Raw genomic sequence first — 18,794 nt, 5'->3', positions numbered from 1 at the left:
TTTATAAAAAATTCCCTTTTCTTGTAAAAACAGCATCAGCCAATGGAGGGCGGAAGGTGCCAGCTGTTGAAGGAACAAATGAAAGACTGGAAAATACAAACCAAAATGTAACAATGGCAGCTTCAAAAGAATCAAATTCCTATGAATCAGCCAAACAAATCTGGACAAAGTCTTTACCTACTACAAGCATAAATCATAAAAATGTCCGAAAAAAGAGAAATGCGGTTCTTGAAAATTTTACTACTAACAGTGTAGCACTGACTGACACAAACATAAACACTACATTCGGCACAAGTACAAGCACTCTTCCTGAATTATCGACATCAGCAAGTGTTTCTACTCCCACAGTCCCATTGACAGAGACCACCACTGAACAAACACACCCACAAAGTAGTGGTTTCTCAACTGTTACAAACTCCCTGTTTACAACAGAATATCCTACAACTGTGCCCACTAGCACTGTGGCCTCATCGAATGCTGCATTCACTTCACCCATAACAAGTTCACCATCCTCAAGTGTCACAGCTGCTGCCAAAGCCATTACTTTATCCACAACAGAAACTACAGAAGCTGCAACATCCATTGCTACAACTGCTCCAACAACCTTATCTGAAACTTCACCAAGTACCAGTGGGACCTCTGCTACAACACCTGCTGAGACAACAACACTGACTAGCAAGAGCATTGCAAGCACAGAGGAGACTTCCACAACCACCAATGGTCAACCAAACACAGAGTTTTCCACAACCAGTGCCATTTTTGAAACATCCACAGATCCTTCAACAACTACATCTGTTATTGGGACTACTACAACACCTGCAGAGCAGACTACATATATTTCATCAACACCTGATGCTTCTACTTTGAGCTCTACTGTTTCGGCATCTTCCACTGCCAAGACTGCCACAGATGCTCTAACGACAGTTCTTGACATTATTACCACAACAGCACCAGCTACAAACTCCCAGAGTACACCTGGCCCAAGTACAAGCACTCTTCCTGAATTATCGACATCAGCAAGTGTTTTTACTCCCACAGTCCCATTGACAGAGACCACCACTGCACAAACACACCCACAAAGTAGTGGTTTCTCAACCGTTACAAACTCCCTGTTTACAACAGAATATCCTACAACTGTGCCCACTAGCACTGTGGCCTCATCGAATGCTGCATTCACTTCACCCATAACAAGTTCACCATCTTCAAGTGCCACAGCTGCTGCCAAAGCCATTACTTCATCCACAACAGAAACTACAGAAGCTGCAACATCCATTACTCCAACTGCTCCAACAACCTTATCTGAATCTTCACCAAGTACCAGTGGGACCTCTGCTACAACACCTGCTGAGACAACAACACTGACTAGCAACAGCATTGCAAGCACAGAGGAGACTTCCACAACCACCAATGGTCAACCAAACACAGAGTTTTCCACAACCAGTGCCATTGTTGAAACATCCACAGATCCTTCAACAACTACATCTGTTATTGGGACTACTACAACACCTGCAGAGCAGACTACATATATTTCATCAACACCTGATGCTTCTACTTTGAGCTCTACAGTTTCGGCATCTTCCACTGCCAAGACTGCCACAGATGTTCTAACGACAGCTCTTGACATTATTACCACAACAGCACCAGCTACAAACTCCCAGAGTACACCTGGCTCAAGTACAAGCGCTCTACCTGAATTATCGACATCAGCAAGTGTTTCTACTCCCACAGTCCCATTGACAGAGACCACCACTGCACAAACACACCCACAAAGTAGTGGCTTCTCAACCATTACAAACTCCCTGTTTACAACAGAATATCCTACAACTGTGCCCACTAGCACTGTGGCCTCATCAAATGCTGCTTTCACTTCACCCACAACAAGTTTACCATCCTCAAGTGCCACAGCTACTGCCAAAGCCATTACTTCATCCACAACAGAAACTACAGAAGCTGCAACATCCATTGCTCCAACTGCTCCAACAACCTTATCTGAAACTTCACCAAGTACCAGTGGGACCTCTGCTACAACACCTGCTGAGACAACAACACTGACTAGCAAGAGCATTGCAAGCACAGAGGAGACTTCCACAACCACCAATGGTCAACCAAACACAGAGTTTTCCACAACCAGTGCCATTGTTGAAACATCCACAGATCCTTCAACAACTACATCTGTTATTGGGACTACTACAACACCTGCAGAGCAGAGTACATATATTTCATCAACACCTGATGCTTCTACTTTGAGCTCCACTGTTTCGGCATCTTCCACTGCCAAGACTGCCACAGATGCTCTAACGACAGCTCTTGACATTATTACCACAACAGCACCAGTTACAAACTCCCAGAGTACACCTGGCTCAAGTACAAGCACTCTTCCTGAATTATCGACATCAGCAAGTGTTTCTACTCCCACAGTCCCATTGACAGAGACCACCACTGCACAAACACACCCACAAAGTAGTGGCTTCTCAACCATTACAAACTCCCTGTTTACAACAGAATATCCTACAACTGTGCCCACTAGCACTGTGGCCTCATCAAATGCTGCTTTCACTTCACCCACAACAAGTTTACCATCCTCAAGTGCCACAGCTACTGCCAAAGCCATTACTTCATCCACAACAGAAACTACAGAAGCTGCAACATCCATTGCTACAACTGCTCCAACAACCTTATCTGAAACTTCACCAAGTATCAGTGGGACCTCTGCTACAACACCTGCTGAGACAACAACACTGACTAGCAAGAGCATTGCAAGCACAGAGGAGACTTCCACAACCACCAATGGTCAACCAAACACAGAGTTTTCCACAACCAGTGCCATTGTTGAAACATCCACAGATCCTTCAACAACTACATCTGTTATTGGGACTACTACAACACCTGCAGAGCAGACTACATATATTTCATCAACACCTGATGCTTCTACTTTGAGCTCTACTGTTTCGGCATCTTCCACTGCCAAGACTGCCACAGATGCTCTAACGACAGCTCTTGACATTATTACCACAAGAGCACCAGCTACAAACTCCCAGAGTACACCTGGCTCAAGTACAAGCGCTCTACCTGAATTATCGACATCAGCAAGTGTTTCTACTCCCACAGTCCCATTGACAGAGACCACCACTGCACAAACACACCCACAAAGTAGTGGTTTCTCAACCGTCACAAACTCCCTGTTTACAACAGAATATCCTACAACTCTGCCGACTAGAACTGTGGCCTCATCAAATGCTGCATTCACTTCACCCACAACAAGTTTACCAAACTCAAGTGCCACAGCTGCTGCCAAAGCCATTACTTCATCTACAACAGAAACTGCAGAAGCTGCAACATCCATTTCTACAACTGCTCCAACAACCTTATCTGAAACTTCACCAAGTACCAGTGGGACCTCTGCTACAACACCTGCTGAGACAACAACACTGACTAGCAAGAGCATTGCAAGCACAGAAGAGACTTCCACAACCACCAATGGTCAACCAAACACAGAGTTTTCCACAACCAGTGCCATTTTTGAAACATCCACAGTTCCTTCAACAACTACATCTGTTATTGGGACTACTACAACACCTGCAGAGCAGACTACATATATTTCATCAACACCGGATGCTTCTACTTTGATCTCCACTGTTTCGGCATCTTCCACTGCCAAGACTGCCACAGATGCTCTAACGACGGCTCTTGACATTATTACCACAACAGCACCAGCTACAAACTCCCAGAGTACACCTGACTCAAGTACAAGCACTCTTCCTGAATTATCGATATCAGCAAGTGTTTCTACTCCCACAGTCCCATTGAGAGAGACCACCACTGAAAAAACACACCCACAAAGTAGTGGTTTCTCAACCGACACAAACTCCCTGTTTACAACAGAATATCCTACAACTGTGCCCACTAGCACTGTGGCCTCATCAAATGCTGCATTCACTTCACCCACAACAAGTTTACCATCCTCAAGTGCCACAGCTGCTGCCAAAGCCATTACTTCATCCACAACAGAAACTACAGAAGCTGCAACACCCATTGCTCCAACTGCTCCAACAACCTTATCTGAATCTTCACCAAGTACCAGTGGGACCTCTACTACAACACCTGCTGAGACAACAACACTGACTAGCAAGAGCATTGCAAGCACAGAGGAGACTTCCACAACCACCAATGGTCAACCAAACACAGAGTTTTCCACAACCAGTGCCATTGTTGAAACATCCACAGTTCCTTCAACAACTACATCTGTTATTGGGACTACTACAACACCTGCAGAGCAGACTACATATATTTCATCAACACCTGATGCTTCTACTTTGAGCTCTACTGTTTCGGCATCTTCCACTGCCAAGACTGCCACAGATGCTCTAACGACAGTTCTTGACATTATTACGACAACAACACCAGCTACAAACTCCCAGAGTACACCTGGCTCAAGTACAAGCACTATTCCTGAATTATCGACATCAGCAAGTGTTTCTACTCCCACAGTCCCGTTGACAGAGACCACCACTGCACAAACACACCCACAAAGTAGTGGTTTCTCAACCGTCACAAACTCCCTGTTTACAACAGAATATCCTACAACTGTGCCCACTAGCACTGTGGCCTCATCAAATGCTGCATTCACTTCACCCACAACAAGTTCACCATCCTCAAGTGCCACAGCTGCTGCCAAAGCCATTACTTCATCTACAACAGAAAATACAGAAGCTGCAACATCCATTTCTACAACTGCTCCAACAACCTTATCTGAAACTTCACCAAGTACCAGTGGGACCTCTGCTACAACACCTGCTGAGACAACAACACTGACTAGCAAGAGCATTGCAAGCACAGAGGAGACTTCCACAACCACCAATGGTCAACCAAACACAGAGTTTTCCACAACCAGTGCCATTTTTGAAACATCCACAGTTCCTTCAACAACTACATCTGTTATTGGGACTACTACAACACCTGCAGAGCAGACTACATATATTTCATCAACACCTGATGCTTCTACTTTGATCTCCACTGTTTCGGCATCTTCCACTGCCAAGACAGCCACAGATGCTCTAACGACGGCTCTTGACATTATTACCACAACAGCACCAGCTACAAACTCCCAGAGTACACCTGACTCAAGTACAAGCACTCTTCCTGAATTATCGAAATCAGCAAGTGTTTCTACTCCCACAGTCCCATTGACAGAGACCACCACTGCACAAACACACCCACAAAGTAGTGGTTTCTCAACCGACACAAACTCCCTGTTTACAACAGAATATCCTACAACTGTGCCCACTAGCACTGTGGCCTCATCAAATGCTGCATTCACTTCACCCACAACAAGTTTACCATCCTCAAGTGCCACAGCTGCTGCCAAAGCCATTACTTCATCCACAACAGAAACTACAGAAGCTGCAACACCCATTGCTCCAACTGCTCCAACAACCTTATCTGAATCTTCACCAAGTACCAGTGGGACCTCTACTACAACACCTGCTGAGACAACAACACTGACTAGCAAGAGCATTGCAAGCACAGAGGAGACTTCCACAACCACCAATGGTCAACCAAACACAGAGTTTTCCACAACCAGTGCCATTGTTGAAACATCCACAGTTCCTTCAACAACTACATCTGTTATTGGGACTACTACAACACCTGCAGAGCAGACTACATATATTTCATCAACACCTGATGCTTCTACTTTGAGCTCCACTGTTTCGGCATCTTCCACTGCCAAGACTGCCACAGATGCTCTAACGACAGCTCTTGACATTATTACCACAACAACACCAGCTACAAACTCCCAGAGTACACCCGGCTCAAGTACAAGCACTCTTTCTGAATTATCGACATCAGCAAGTGTTTCTACTCCCACAGTCCCGTTGACAGAGACCACCACTGCACAAACACACCCACAAAGTAGTGGTTTCTCAACCGTCACAAACTCCCTGTTTACAACAGAATATCCTACAACTGTGCCCACTAGCACTGTGGCCTCATCAAATGCTGCATTCACTTCACCCACAACAAGTTTACCATCCTCAAGTGCCACAGCTGCTGCCAAAGCCATTACTTCATCTACAACAGAAACTACAGAAGCTGCAACATCCATTGCTCCAACTGCTCCAACAACCTTATCTGAAACTTCACCAAGTACCAGTGGGACCTCTGCTACAACACCTGCTGAGACAACAACACTGACTAGCAAGAGCATTGCAAGCACAGAGGAGACTTCCACAACCACCAATGGTCAACCAAACACAGAGTTTTCCACAACCAGTGCCATTGTTGAAACATCCACAGTTCCTTCAACAACTACATCTGTTATTGGGACTACTACAACACCTGCAGAGCAGACTACATATATTTCATCAACACCTGATGCTTCTACTTTGATCTCCACTGTTTCGGCATCTTCCACTGCCAAGACAGCCACAGATGCTCTAACGACGGCTCTTGACATTATTACCACAACAGCACCAGCTACAAACTCCCAGAGTACACCTGACTCAAGTACAAGCACTCTTCCTGAATTATCGAAATCAGCAAGTGTTTTTACTCCCACAGTCCCATTGACAGAGACCACCACTGCACAAACACACCCACAAAGTAGTGGTTTCTCAACCGACACAAACTCCCTGTTTACAACAGAATATCCTACAACTGTGCCCACTAGCACTGTGGCCTCATCAAATGCTGCATTCACTTCACCCACAACAAGTTTACCATCCTCAAGTGCCACAGCTGCTGCCAAAGCCATTACTTCATCCACAACAGAAACTACAGAAGCTGCAACACCCATTGCTACAACTGCTCCAACAACCTTATCTGAAACTTCACCAAGTACCAGTGGGACCTCTGCTACAACACCTGCTGAGACAACAACACTGATTAGCAAGAGCATTGCAAGCACAGAGGAGACTTCCACAACCACCAATGGTCAACCAAACACAGAGTTTTCCACAACCAGTGCCATTGTTGAAACATCCACAGTTCCTTCAACAACTACATCTGTTATTGGGACTACTACAACACCTGCAGAGCAGACTACATATATTTCATCAACACCTGATGCTTCTACTTTGAGCTCTACTGTTTCGGCATCTTCCACTGCCAAGACTGCCACAGATGCTCTAACGACAGCTCTTGACATTATTACCACAACAACACCAGCTACAAACTCCCAGAGTACACCTGGCTCAAGTACAAGCACTCTTCCTGAATTATCGACATCAGCAAGTGTTTTTACTCCCACAGTCCCGTTGACAGAGACCACCACTGCACAAACACACCCACAAAGTAGTGGTTTCTCAACCGTCACAAACTCCCTGTTTACAACAGAATATCCTACAACTGTGCCCACTAGCACTGTGGCCTCATCAAATGCTGCATTCACTTCACCCATAACAAGTTTACCATCCTCAAGTGCCACAGCTGCTGCCAAAGCCATTACTTCATCTACAACAGAAACTACAGAAGCTGCAACATCCATTTCTACAACTGCTCCAACAACCTTATCTGAAACTTCACCAAGTACCAGTGGGACCTCTGCTACAACACCTGCTGAGACAACAACACTGACTAGCAAGAGCATTGCAAGCACAGAGGAGACTTCCACAACCACCAATGGTCAACCAAACACAGAGTTTTCCACAACCAGTGCCATTGTTGAAACATCCACAGTTCCTTCAACAACTACATCTGTTATTGGGACTACTACAACACCTGCAGAGCAGACTACATATATTTCATCAACACCTGATGCTTCTACTTTGAGCTCTACTGTTTCGGCATCTTCCACTGCCAAGACTGCCACAGATGCTCTAACGACAGCTCTTGACATTATTACCACAACAACACCAGCTACAAACTCCCAGAGTACACCTGGCTCAAGTACAAGCACTCTTCCTGAATTATCGACATCAGCAAGTGTTTCTACTCCCACAGTCCCGTTGACAGAGACCACCACTGCACAAACACACCCACAAAGTAGTGGTTTCTCAACCGTCACAAACTCCCTGTTTACAACAGAATATCCTACAACTGTGCCCACTAGCACTGTGGCCTCATCAAATGCTGCATTCACTTCACCCACAACAAGTTTACCATCCTCAAGTGCCACAGCTGCTGCCAAAGCCATTACTTCATCTACAACAGAAACTACAGAAGCTGCAACATCCATTTCTACAACTGCTCCAACAACCTTATCTGAAACTTCACCAAGTACCAGTGGGACCTCTGCTACAACACCTGCTGAGACAACAACACTGACTAGCAAGAGCATTGCAAGCACAGAGGAGACTTCCACAACCACCAATGGTCAACCAAACACAGAGTTTTCCACAACCAGTGCCATTGTTGAAACATCCACAGTTCCTTCAACAACTACATCTGTTATTGGGACTACTACAACACCTGCAGAGCAGACTACATATATTTCATCAACACCTGATGCTTCTACTTTGAGCTCTACTGTTTCGGCATCTTCCACTGCCAAGACTGCCACAGATGCTCTAACGACAGCTCTTGACATTATTACCACAACAACACCAGCTACAAACTCCCAGAGTACACCTGGCTCAAGTACAAGCACTCTTCCTGAATTATCGACATCAGCAAGTGTTTCTACTCCCACAGTCCCGTTGACAGAGACCACCACTGCACAAACACACCCACAAAGTAGTGGTTTCTCAACCGTCACAAACTCCCTGTTTACAACAGAATATCCTACAACTGTGCCCACTAGCACTGTGGCCTCATCAAATGCTGCATTCACTTCACCCACAACAAGTTTACCATCCTCAAGTGCCACAGCTGCTGCCAAAGCCATTACTTCATCTACAAAAGAAACTACAGAAGCTGCAACATCCATTGCTACAACTGCTCCAACAACCTTATCTGAAACTTCACCAAGTACCAGTGGGACCTCTGCTACAACACCTGCTGAGACAACAACACTGACTAGCAAGAGCATTGCAAGCACAGAGGAGACTTCCACAACCACCAATGGTCAACCAAACACAGAGTTTTCCACAACCAGTGCCATTTTTGAAACATCCACAGTTCCTTCAACAACTACATCTGTTCTTGGGACTACTACAACACCTGCAGAGCAGACTACATATATTTCATCAACACCTGATGCTTCTACTTTGAGCTCCACTGTTTCGGCATCTTCCACTGCCAAGACAGCCACAGATGCTCTAACGACAGCTCTTGACATTATTACCACAACAACATCAGCTACAAACTCCCAGAGTACACCTGACTCAAGTACAAGCACTCTTCCTGAATTATCGACATCAGCAAGTGTTTCTACTCCCACAGTTCCATTGACAGAGACCACCACTGAACAAACACACCCACAAAGTAGTGGTTTCTCAACCGTCACAAACTCCCTGTTTACAACAGAATATCCTACAACTGTGCCCACTAGCACTGTGGCCTCATCAAATGCTGCATTCACTTCACCCACAACAAGTTTACCATCCTCAAGTGCCACAGCTGCTGCCAAAGCCATTACTTCATCTACAACAGAAACTACAGAAGCTGCAACATCCATTTCTACAACTGCTCCAACAACCTTATCTGAAACTTCACCAAGTACCAGTGGGACCTCTGCTACAACACCTGCTGAGACAACAACACTGACTAGCAAGAGCATTGCAAGCACAGAGGAGACTTCCACAACCACCAATGGTCAACCAAACACAGAGTTTTCCACAACCAGTGCCATTTTTGAAACATCCACAGTTCCTTCAACAACTACATCTGTTCTTGGGACTACTACAACACCTGCAGAGCAGACTACATATATTTCATCAACACCTGATGCTTCTACTTTGAGCTCCACTGTTTCGGCATCTTCCACTGCCAAGACAGCCACAGATGCTCTAACGACAGCTCTTGACATTATTACCACAACAACATCAGCTACAAACTCCCAGAGTACACCTGACTCAAGTACAAGGACTCTTCCTGAATTATCGACATCAGCAAGTGTTTCTACTCCCACAGTCCCATTGACAGAGACCACCACTGAACAAACACACCCACAAAGTAGTGGTTTCTCAACCGTCACAAACTCCCTGTTTACAACAGAATATCCTACAACTGTGCCCACTAGCACTGTGGCCTCATCAAATGCTGCATTCACTTTACCCACAACAAGTTTACCATCCTCAAGTGCCACAGCTGCTGCCAAAGCCATTACTTCATTTACAACAGAAACTACAGAAGCTGCAACATCCATTTCTACAACTGCTCCAACAACCTTATCTGAAACTTCACCAAGTACCAGTGGGACCTCTGCTACATTACCTGCTGAGACAACAACACTGACTAGCAAGAGCATTGCAAGCACAGAGGGGACTTCCACAACCACCAATGGTCAACCAAACACAGAGTTTTCCACAACCAGTGCCATTGTTGAAACATCCACAGTTCCTTCAACAACTACATCTGTTATTGGGACTACTACAACACCTGCAGAGCAGACTACATATATTTCATCAACACCTGATGCTTCTACTTTGAGCTCAACAGTTACGGCATCTTCCACTGCCAAGACTGCCACAGATGCTCTAACGACAGCTCTTGACATTATTACCACAACAACACCAGCTACAAGCTCCCAGAGTACACCTGGCTCAAGTACAAGGACTCTTCCTGAATTATCAACATCAGCAAGTGTTTCTACTCCCACAGTCCCGTTGACAGAGACCACCACTGCACAAACACACCCACAAAGTAGTGGTTTCTCAACCGTCACAAACTCCCTGTTTACAACAGAATATCCTACAACTGTGCCCACTAGCACTGTGGCCTCATCAAATGCTGCATTCACTTCACCCACAACAATTTTACCATCCTCAAGTGCCACAGCTGCTGCCAAAGCCATTACTTCATCTACAACAGAAAATACAGAAGCTGCAACATCCATTTCTACAACTGCTCCAACAACCTTATTTGAAACTTCACCAAGTACCAGTGGGACCTCTGCTACAACACCTGCTGAGACAACAACACTGACTAGCAAGAATATTGCAAGCACAGAGGAGACTTCCACAACCACCAATGGTCAACCAAACACAGAGTTTTCCACAACCAGTGCCATTGTTGAAACATCCACAGTTCCTTCAACAACTACATCTGTTATTGGGACTACTACAACACCTGCAGAGCAGACTACATATATTTCATCAACACCTGATGCTTCTACTTTGAGCTCCACTGTATCGGCATCTTCCACTGCCAAGACAGCCACAGATGCTCTAACGACAGCTCTTGACATTATTACCACAACAGCACCAGCTACAAACTCCCAGAGTACACCTGGCCCAAGTACAAGCACTCTTCCTGAATTATCGACATCAGCAAGTGTTTTTACTCCCACAGTCCCATTGACAGAGACCACCACTGCACAAACACACCCACAAAGTAGTGGTTTCTCAACCGTCACAAACTCCCTGTTTACAACAGAATATCCTACAACTGTGCCCACTAGCACTGTGGCCTCATCAAATGCTGCATTCACTTCACCCACAACAAGTTTACCATCCTCAAGTGCCACAGCTGCTGCCAAAGCCATTACTTCATCTACAACAGAAACTACAGAAGCTGCAACATCCATTTCTACAACTGCTCCAACAAACTTATCCGAAACTTCACCAAGTACCAGTGGGACCTCTGCTACAACACCTGCTGAGACAACAACACTGACTAGCAAGAGCATTGCAAGCACAGAGGAGACCTCCACAACCACCAATGGTCAACCAAACACAAAGTTTTCCACAACCAGTTCCATTGTTGAAACATCCACAGTTCCTTCAACAACTACATCTGTTATTGGGACTACTACAACACCTGCAGAGCAGACTACATATATTTCATCAACACCTGATGCTTCTACTTTGAGCTCTACTGTTTCGGCATCTTCCACTGCCAAGACTGCCACAGATGCTCTAACGACAGCTCTTGACATTATTACCACAACAACACCAGCTACAAACTCCCAGAGTACACCTGGCTCAAGTACAAGCACTCTTCCTGAATTATCGACATCAGCAAGTGTTTCTACTCCCACAGTCCCGTTGACAGAGACCACCACTGCACAAACACACCCACAAAGTAGTGGTTTCTCAACCGTCACAAACTCCATGTTTACAACAGAATATCCTACAACTGTGCCCACTAGCACTGTGGCCTCATCAAATGCTGCATTCACTTCACCCACAACAAGTTTACCATCCTCAAGTGCCACAGCTGCTGCCAAAGCCATTACTTCATCTACAACAGAAACTACAGAAGCTGCAACATCCATTTCTACAACTGCTCCAACAACCTTATCTGAAACTTCACCAAGTACCAGTGGGACCTCTGCTACAACACCTGCTGAGACAACAACACTGACTAGCAAGAGCATTGCAAGCACAGAGGAGACTTCCACAACCACCAATGGTCAACCAAACACAGAGTTTTCCACAACCAGTGCCATTTTTGAAACATCCACAGTTCCTTCAACAACTACATCTGTTCTTGGGACTACTACAACACCTGCAGAGCAGACTACATATATTTCATCAACACCTGATGCTTCTACTTTGAGCTCCACTGTTTCGGCATCTTCCACTGCCAAGACAGCCACAGATGCTCTAACGACAGCTCTTGACATTATTACCACAACAACATCAGCTACAAACTCCCAGAGTACACCTGACTCAAGTACAAGCACTCTTCCTGAATTATCGACATCAGCAAGTGTTTCTACTCCCACAGTTCCATTGACAGAGACCACCACTGAACAAACACACCCACAAAGTAGTGGTTTCTCAACCGTCACAAACTCCCTGTTTACAACAGAATATCCTACAACTGTGCCCACTAGCACTGTGGCCTCATCAAATGCTGCATTCACTTCACCCACAACAAGTTTACCATCCTCAAGTGCCACAGCTGCTGCCAAAGCCATTACTTCATCTACAACAGAAACTACAGAAGCTGCAACATCCATTTCTACAACTGCTCCAACAACCTTATCTGAAACTTCACCAAGTACCAGTGGGACCTCTGCTACAACACCTGCTGAGACAACAACACTGACTAGCAAGAGCATTGCAAGCACAGAGGAGACTTCCACAACCACCAATGGTCAACCAAACACAGAGTTTTCCACAACCAGTGCCATTTTTGAAACATCCACAGTTCCTTCAACAACTACATCTGTTCTTGGGACTACTACAACACCTGCAGAGCAGACTACATATATTTCATCAACACCTGATGCTTCTACTTTGAGCTCCACTGTTTCGGCATCTTCCACTGCCAAGACAGCCACAGATGCTCTAACGACAGCTCTTGACATTATTACCACAACAACATCAGCTACAAACTCCCAGAGTACACCTGACTCAAGTACAAGCACTCTTCCTGAATTATCGACATCAGCAAGTGTTTCTACTCCCACAGTCCCATTGACAGAGACCACCACTGAACAAACACACCCACAAAGTAGTGGTTTCTCAACCGTCACAAACTCCCTGTTTACAACAGAATATCCTACAACTGTGCCCACTAGCACTGTGGCCTCATCAAATGCTGCATTCACTTTACCCACAACAAGTTTACCATCCTCAAGTGCCACAGCTGCTGCCAAAGCCATTACTTCATTTACAACAGAAACTACAGAAGCTGCAACATCCATTTCTACAACTGCTCCAACAACCTTATCTGAAACTTCACCAAGTACCAGTGGGACCTCTGCTACATTACCTGCTGAGACAACAACACTGACTAGCAAGAGCATTGCAAGCACAGAGGGGACTTCCACAACCACCAATGGTCAACCAAACACAGAGTTTTCCACAACCAGTGCCATTGTTGAAACATCCACAGTTCCTTCAACAACTACATCTGTTATTGGGACTACTACAACACCTGCAGAGCAGACTACATATATTTCATCAACACCTGATGCTTCTACTTTGAGCTCAACAGTTACGGCATCTTCCACTGCCAAGACTGCCACAGATGCTCTAACGACAGCTCTTGACATTATTACCACAACAACACCAGCTACAAGCTCCCAGAGTACACCTGGCTCAAGTACAAGGACTCTTCCTGAATTATCAACATCAGCAAGTGTTTCTACTCCCACAGTCCCGTTGACAGAGACCACCACTGCACAAACACACCCACAAAGTAGTGGTTTCTCAACCGTCACAAACTCCCTGTTTACAACAGAATATCCTACAACTGTGCCCACTAGCACTGTGGCCTCATCAAATGCTGCATTCACTTCACCCACAACAATTTTACCATCCTCAAGTGCCACAGCTGCTGCCAAAGCCATTACTTCATCTACAACAGAAAATACAGAAGCTGCAACATCCATTTCTACAACTGCTCCAACAACCTTATTTGAAACTTCACCAAGTACCAGTGGGACCTCTGCTACAACACCTGCTGAGACAACAACACTGACTAGCAAGAATATTGCAAGCACAGAGGAGACTTCCACAACCACCAATGGTCAACCAAACACAGAGTTTTCCACAACCAGTGCCATTGTTGAAACATCCACAGTTCCTTCAACAACTACATCTGTTATTGGGACTACTACAACACCTGCAGAGCAGACTACATATATTTCATCAACACCTGATGCTTCTACTTTGAGCTCCACTGTATCGGCATCTTCCACTGCCAAGACAGCCACAGATGCTCTAACGACAGCTCTTGACATTATTACCACAACAGCACCAGCTACAAACTCCCAGAGTACACCTGGCCCAAGTACAAGCACTCTTCCTGAATTATCGACATCAGCAAGTGTTTTTACTCCCACAGTCCCATTGACAGAGACCACCACTGCACAAACACACCCACAAAGTAGTGGTTTCTCAACCGTTACAAACTCCCTGTTTACAACAGAATATCCTACAACTGTGCCCACTAGCACTGTGGCCTCATCAAATGCTGCATTCACTTTACCCACAACAAGTTTACCATCCTCAAGTGCCACAGCTGCTGCCAAAGCCATTACTTCATTTACAACAGAAACTACAGAAGCTGCAACATCCATTTCTACAACTGCTCCAACAACCTTATCTGAAACTTCACCAAGTACCAGTGGGACCTCTGCTACATTACCTGCTGAGACAACAACACTGACTAGCAAGAGCATTGCAAGCACAGAGGGGACTTCCACAACCACCAATGGTCAACCAAACACAGAGTTTTCCACAACCAGTGCCATTGTTGAAACATCCACAGTTCCTTCAACAACTACATCTGTTATTGGGACTACTACAACACCTGCAGAGCAGACTACATATATTTCATCAACACCTGATGCTTCTACTTTGAGCTCAACAGTTACGGCATCTTCCACTGCCAAGACTGCCACAGATGCTCTAACGACAGCTCTTGACATTATTACCACAACAACACCAGCTACAAGCTCCCAGAGTACACCTGGCTCAAGTACAAGGACTCTTCATGAATTATCAACATCAGCAAGTGTTTCTACTCCCACAGTCCCGTTGACAGAGACCACCACTGCACAAACACACCCACAAAGTAGTGGTTTCTCAACCGTCACAAACTCCCTGTTTACAACAGAATATCCTACAACTGTGCCCACTAGCACTGTGGCCTCATCAAATGCTGCATTCACTTCACCCACAACAATTTTACCATCCTCAAGTGCCACAGCTGCTGCCAAAGCCATTACTTCATCTACAACAGAAAATACAGAAGCTGCAACATCCATTTCTACAACTGCTCCAACAACCTTATTTGAAACTTCACCAAGTACCAGTGGGACCTCTGCTACAACACCTGCTGAGACAACAACACTGACTAGCAAGAATATTGCAAGCACAGAGGAGACTTCCACAACCACCAATGGTCAACCAAACACAGAGTTTTCCACAACCAGTGCCATTGTTGAAACATCCACAGTTCCTTCAACAACTACATCTGTTATTGGGACTACTACAACACCTGCAGAGCAGACTACATATATTTCATCAACACCTGATGCTTCTACTTTGAGCTCCACTGTATCGGCATCTTCCACTGCCAAGACAGCCACAGATGCTCTAACGACAGCTCTTGACATTATTACCACAACAGCACCAGCTACAAACTCCCAGAGTACACCTGGCCCAAGTACAAGCACTCTTCCTGAATTATCGACATCAGCAAGTGTTTTTACTCCCACAGTCCCATTGACAGAGACCACCACTGCACAAACACACCCACAAAGTAGTGGTTTCTCAACCGTTACAAACTCCCTGTTTACAACAGAATATCCTACAACTGTGCCCACTAGCACTGTGGCCTCATCAAATGCTGCATTCACTTTACCCACAACAAGTTTACCATCCTCAAGTGCCACAGCTGCTGCCAAAGCCATTACTTCATTTACAACAGAAACTACAGAAGCTGCAACATCCATTTCTACAACTGCTCCAACAACCTTATCTGAAACTTCACCAAGTACCAGTGGGACCTCTGCTACATTACCTGCTGAGACAACAACACTGACTAGCAAGAGCATTGCAAGCACAGAGGGGACTTCCACAACCACCAATGGTCAACCAAACACAGAGTTTTCCACAACCAGTGCCATTGTTGAAACATCCACAGTTCCTTCAACAACTACATCTGTTATTGGGACTACTACAACACCTGCAGAGCAGACTACATATATTTCATCAACACCTGATGCTTCTACTTTGAGCTCTACTGTTTCGGCATCTTCCACTGCCAAGACTGCCACAGATGCTCTAACGACAGCTCTTGACATTATTACCACAACAACACCAGCTACAAGCTCCCAGAGTACACCTGGCTCAAGTACAAGGACTCTTCCTGAATTATCAACATCAGCAAGTGTTTCTACTCCCACAGTCCCGTTGACAGAGACCACCACTGCACAAACACACCCACAAAGTAGTGGTTTCTCAACCGTCACAAACTCCCTGTTTACAACAGAATATCCTACAACTGTGCCCACTAGCACTGTGGCCTCATCAAATGCTGCATTCACTTCACCCACAACAATTTTATCATCCTCAAGTGCCACAGCTGCTGCCAAAGCCATTACTTCATCTACAACAGAAAATACAGAAGCTGCAACATCCATTTCTACAACTGCTCCAACAACCTTATTTGAAACTTCACCAAGTACCAGTGGGACCTCTGCTACAACATCTGCTGAGACAACAACACTGACTAGCAAGAATATTGCAAGCACAGAGGAGACTTCCACAACCACCAATGGTCAACCAAACACAGAGTTTTCCACAACCAGTGCCATTGTTGAAACATCCACAGTTCCGTCAACAACTACATCTGTTATTGGGACTACTTCAACACCTGAAGAGCAGACTACATATATTTCATCAAAACCTGATGCTTCTACTTTGAGCTCAACAGTTACGGCATCTTCCACTGCCAAGACAGCCACAGATGCTCTAACGACAGCTCTTGACATTATTACCACAACAGCACCAGCTACAAACTCCCAGAGTACACCTGGCCCAAGTACAAGCACTCTCCCTGAAATATCGACATCAGCAAGTGTTTTTACTCCCACAGTCCCATTGAGAGAGACCACATCTGCACAAACACACCCACAAAGTAGTGGTTTCTCAACCGTTACAAACTCCCTGTTTACAACAGAATATCCTACAACTGTGCCCACTAGCACTGTGGCCTCATCAAATGCTGCATTCACTTCACCCATAACAAGTTCACCATCCTCAAGTGCCACAGCTGCTGCCAAAGCCATTACTTCATCCACAACAGAAACTACAGAAGCTGCAACATCCATTGCTCCAACTGCTCCAACAACCTTATCTGAATCTTCACCAAGTACCAGTGGGACCTCTGCTACAACACCTGCTGAGACAACAACACTGACTAGCAAGAGCATTGCAAGCACAGAGGAGACTTCCACAACCACCAATGGTCAACCAAACACAGAGTTTTCCACAACCAGTGCCATTGTTGAAACATCCACAGTTCCGTCAACAACTACATCTGTTATTGGGACTACTTCAACACCTGAAGAGCAGACTACATATATTTCATCAAAACCTGATGCTTCTACTTTGAGCTCAACAGTTACGGCATCTTCCACTGCCAAGACAGCCACAGATGCTCTAACGACAGCTCTTGACATTATTACCACAACAGCACCAGCTACAAACTCCCAGAGTACACCTGGCCCAAGTACAAGCACTCTCCCTGAAATATCGACATCAGCAAGTGTTTTTACTCCCACAGTCCCATTGAGAGAGACCACATCTGCACAAACACACCCACAAAGTAGTGGTTTCTCAACCGTTACAAACTCCCTGTTTACAACAGAATATCCTACAACTGTGCCCACTAGCACTGTGGCCTCATCAAATGCTGCATTCACTTCACCCATAACAAGTTCACCATCCTCAAGTGCCACAGCTGCTGCCAAAGCCATTACTTCATCCACAACAGAAACTACAGAAGCTGCAACATCCATTGCTCCAACTGCTCCAACAACCTTATCTGAATCTTCACCAAGTACCAGTGGGACCTCTGCTACAACACCTGCTGAGACAACAACACTGACTAGCAAGAGCATTGCAAGCACAGAGGAGACTTCCACAACCACCAATGGTCAACCAAACACAGAGTTTTCCACAACCAGTGCCATTGTTGAAACATCCACAGTTCCTTCAACAACTACATCTGTTATTGGGACTACTACAACACCTGCAGAGCAGACTACATATATTTCATCAACACCTGAT

General features: G+C 45.4%; 1 protein-coding gene across 1 annotated transcript in view; it reads left to right on the top strand.

Annotated features, from left to right (window-relative positions):
• LOC105355085 (uncharacterized) overlaps positions 1 to 18,794 on the top strand; it is a 41,584-nt gene that overhangs the window by 11,462 nt on the left and 11,328 nt on the right. The window contains exons 5-7 of the mRNA XM_078955284.1: positions 34 to 2,460; positions 10,678 to 11,556; positions 12,163 to 12,480. Coding sequence (XP_078811410.1) covers positions 34 to 2,460; positions 10,678 to 11,556; positions 12,163 to 12,480 — 3,624 coding nt within the window. The remainder of the gene's footprint in view (positions 1 to 33; positions 2,461 to 10,677; positions 11,557 to 12,162; positions 12,481 to 18,794) is intronic.

This window comes from Oryzias latipes, chromosome 11 (assembly GCF_053564925.1).
Source record: "Oryzias latipes strain Hd-rR chromosome 11, Olatipes_Hd-rR_3.1".
Lineage (NCBI taxonomy): Eukaryota > Metazoa > Chordata > Actinopteri > Beloniformes > Adrianichthyidae > Oryzias > Oryzias latipes.
This window is presented reverse-complemented; position numbering and strand designations above follow the sequence as displayed.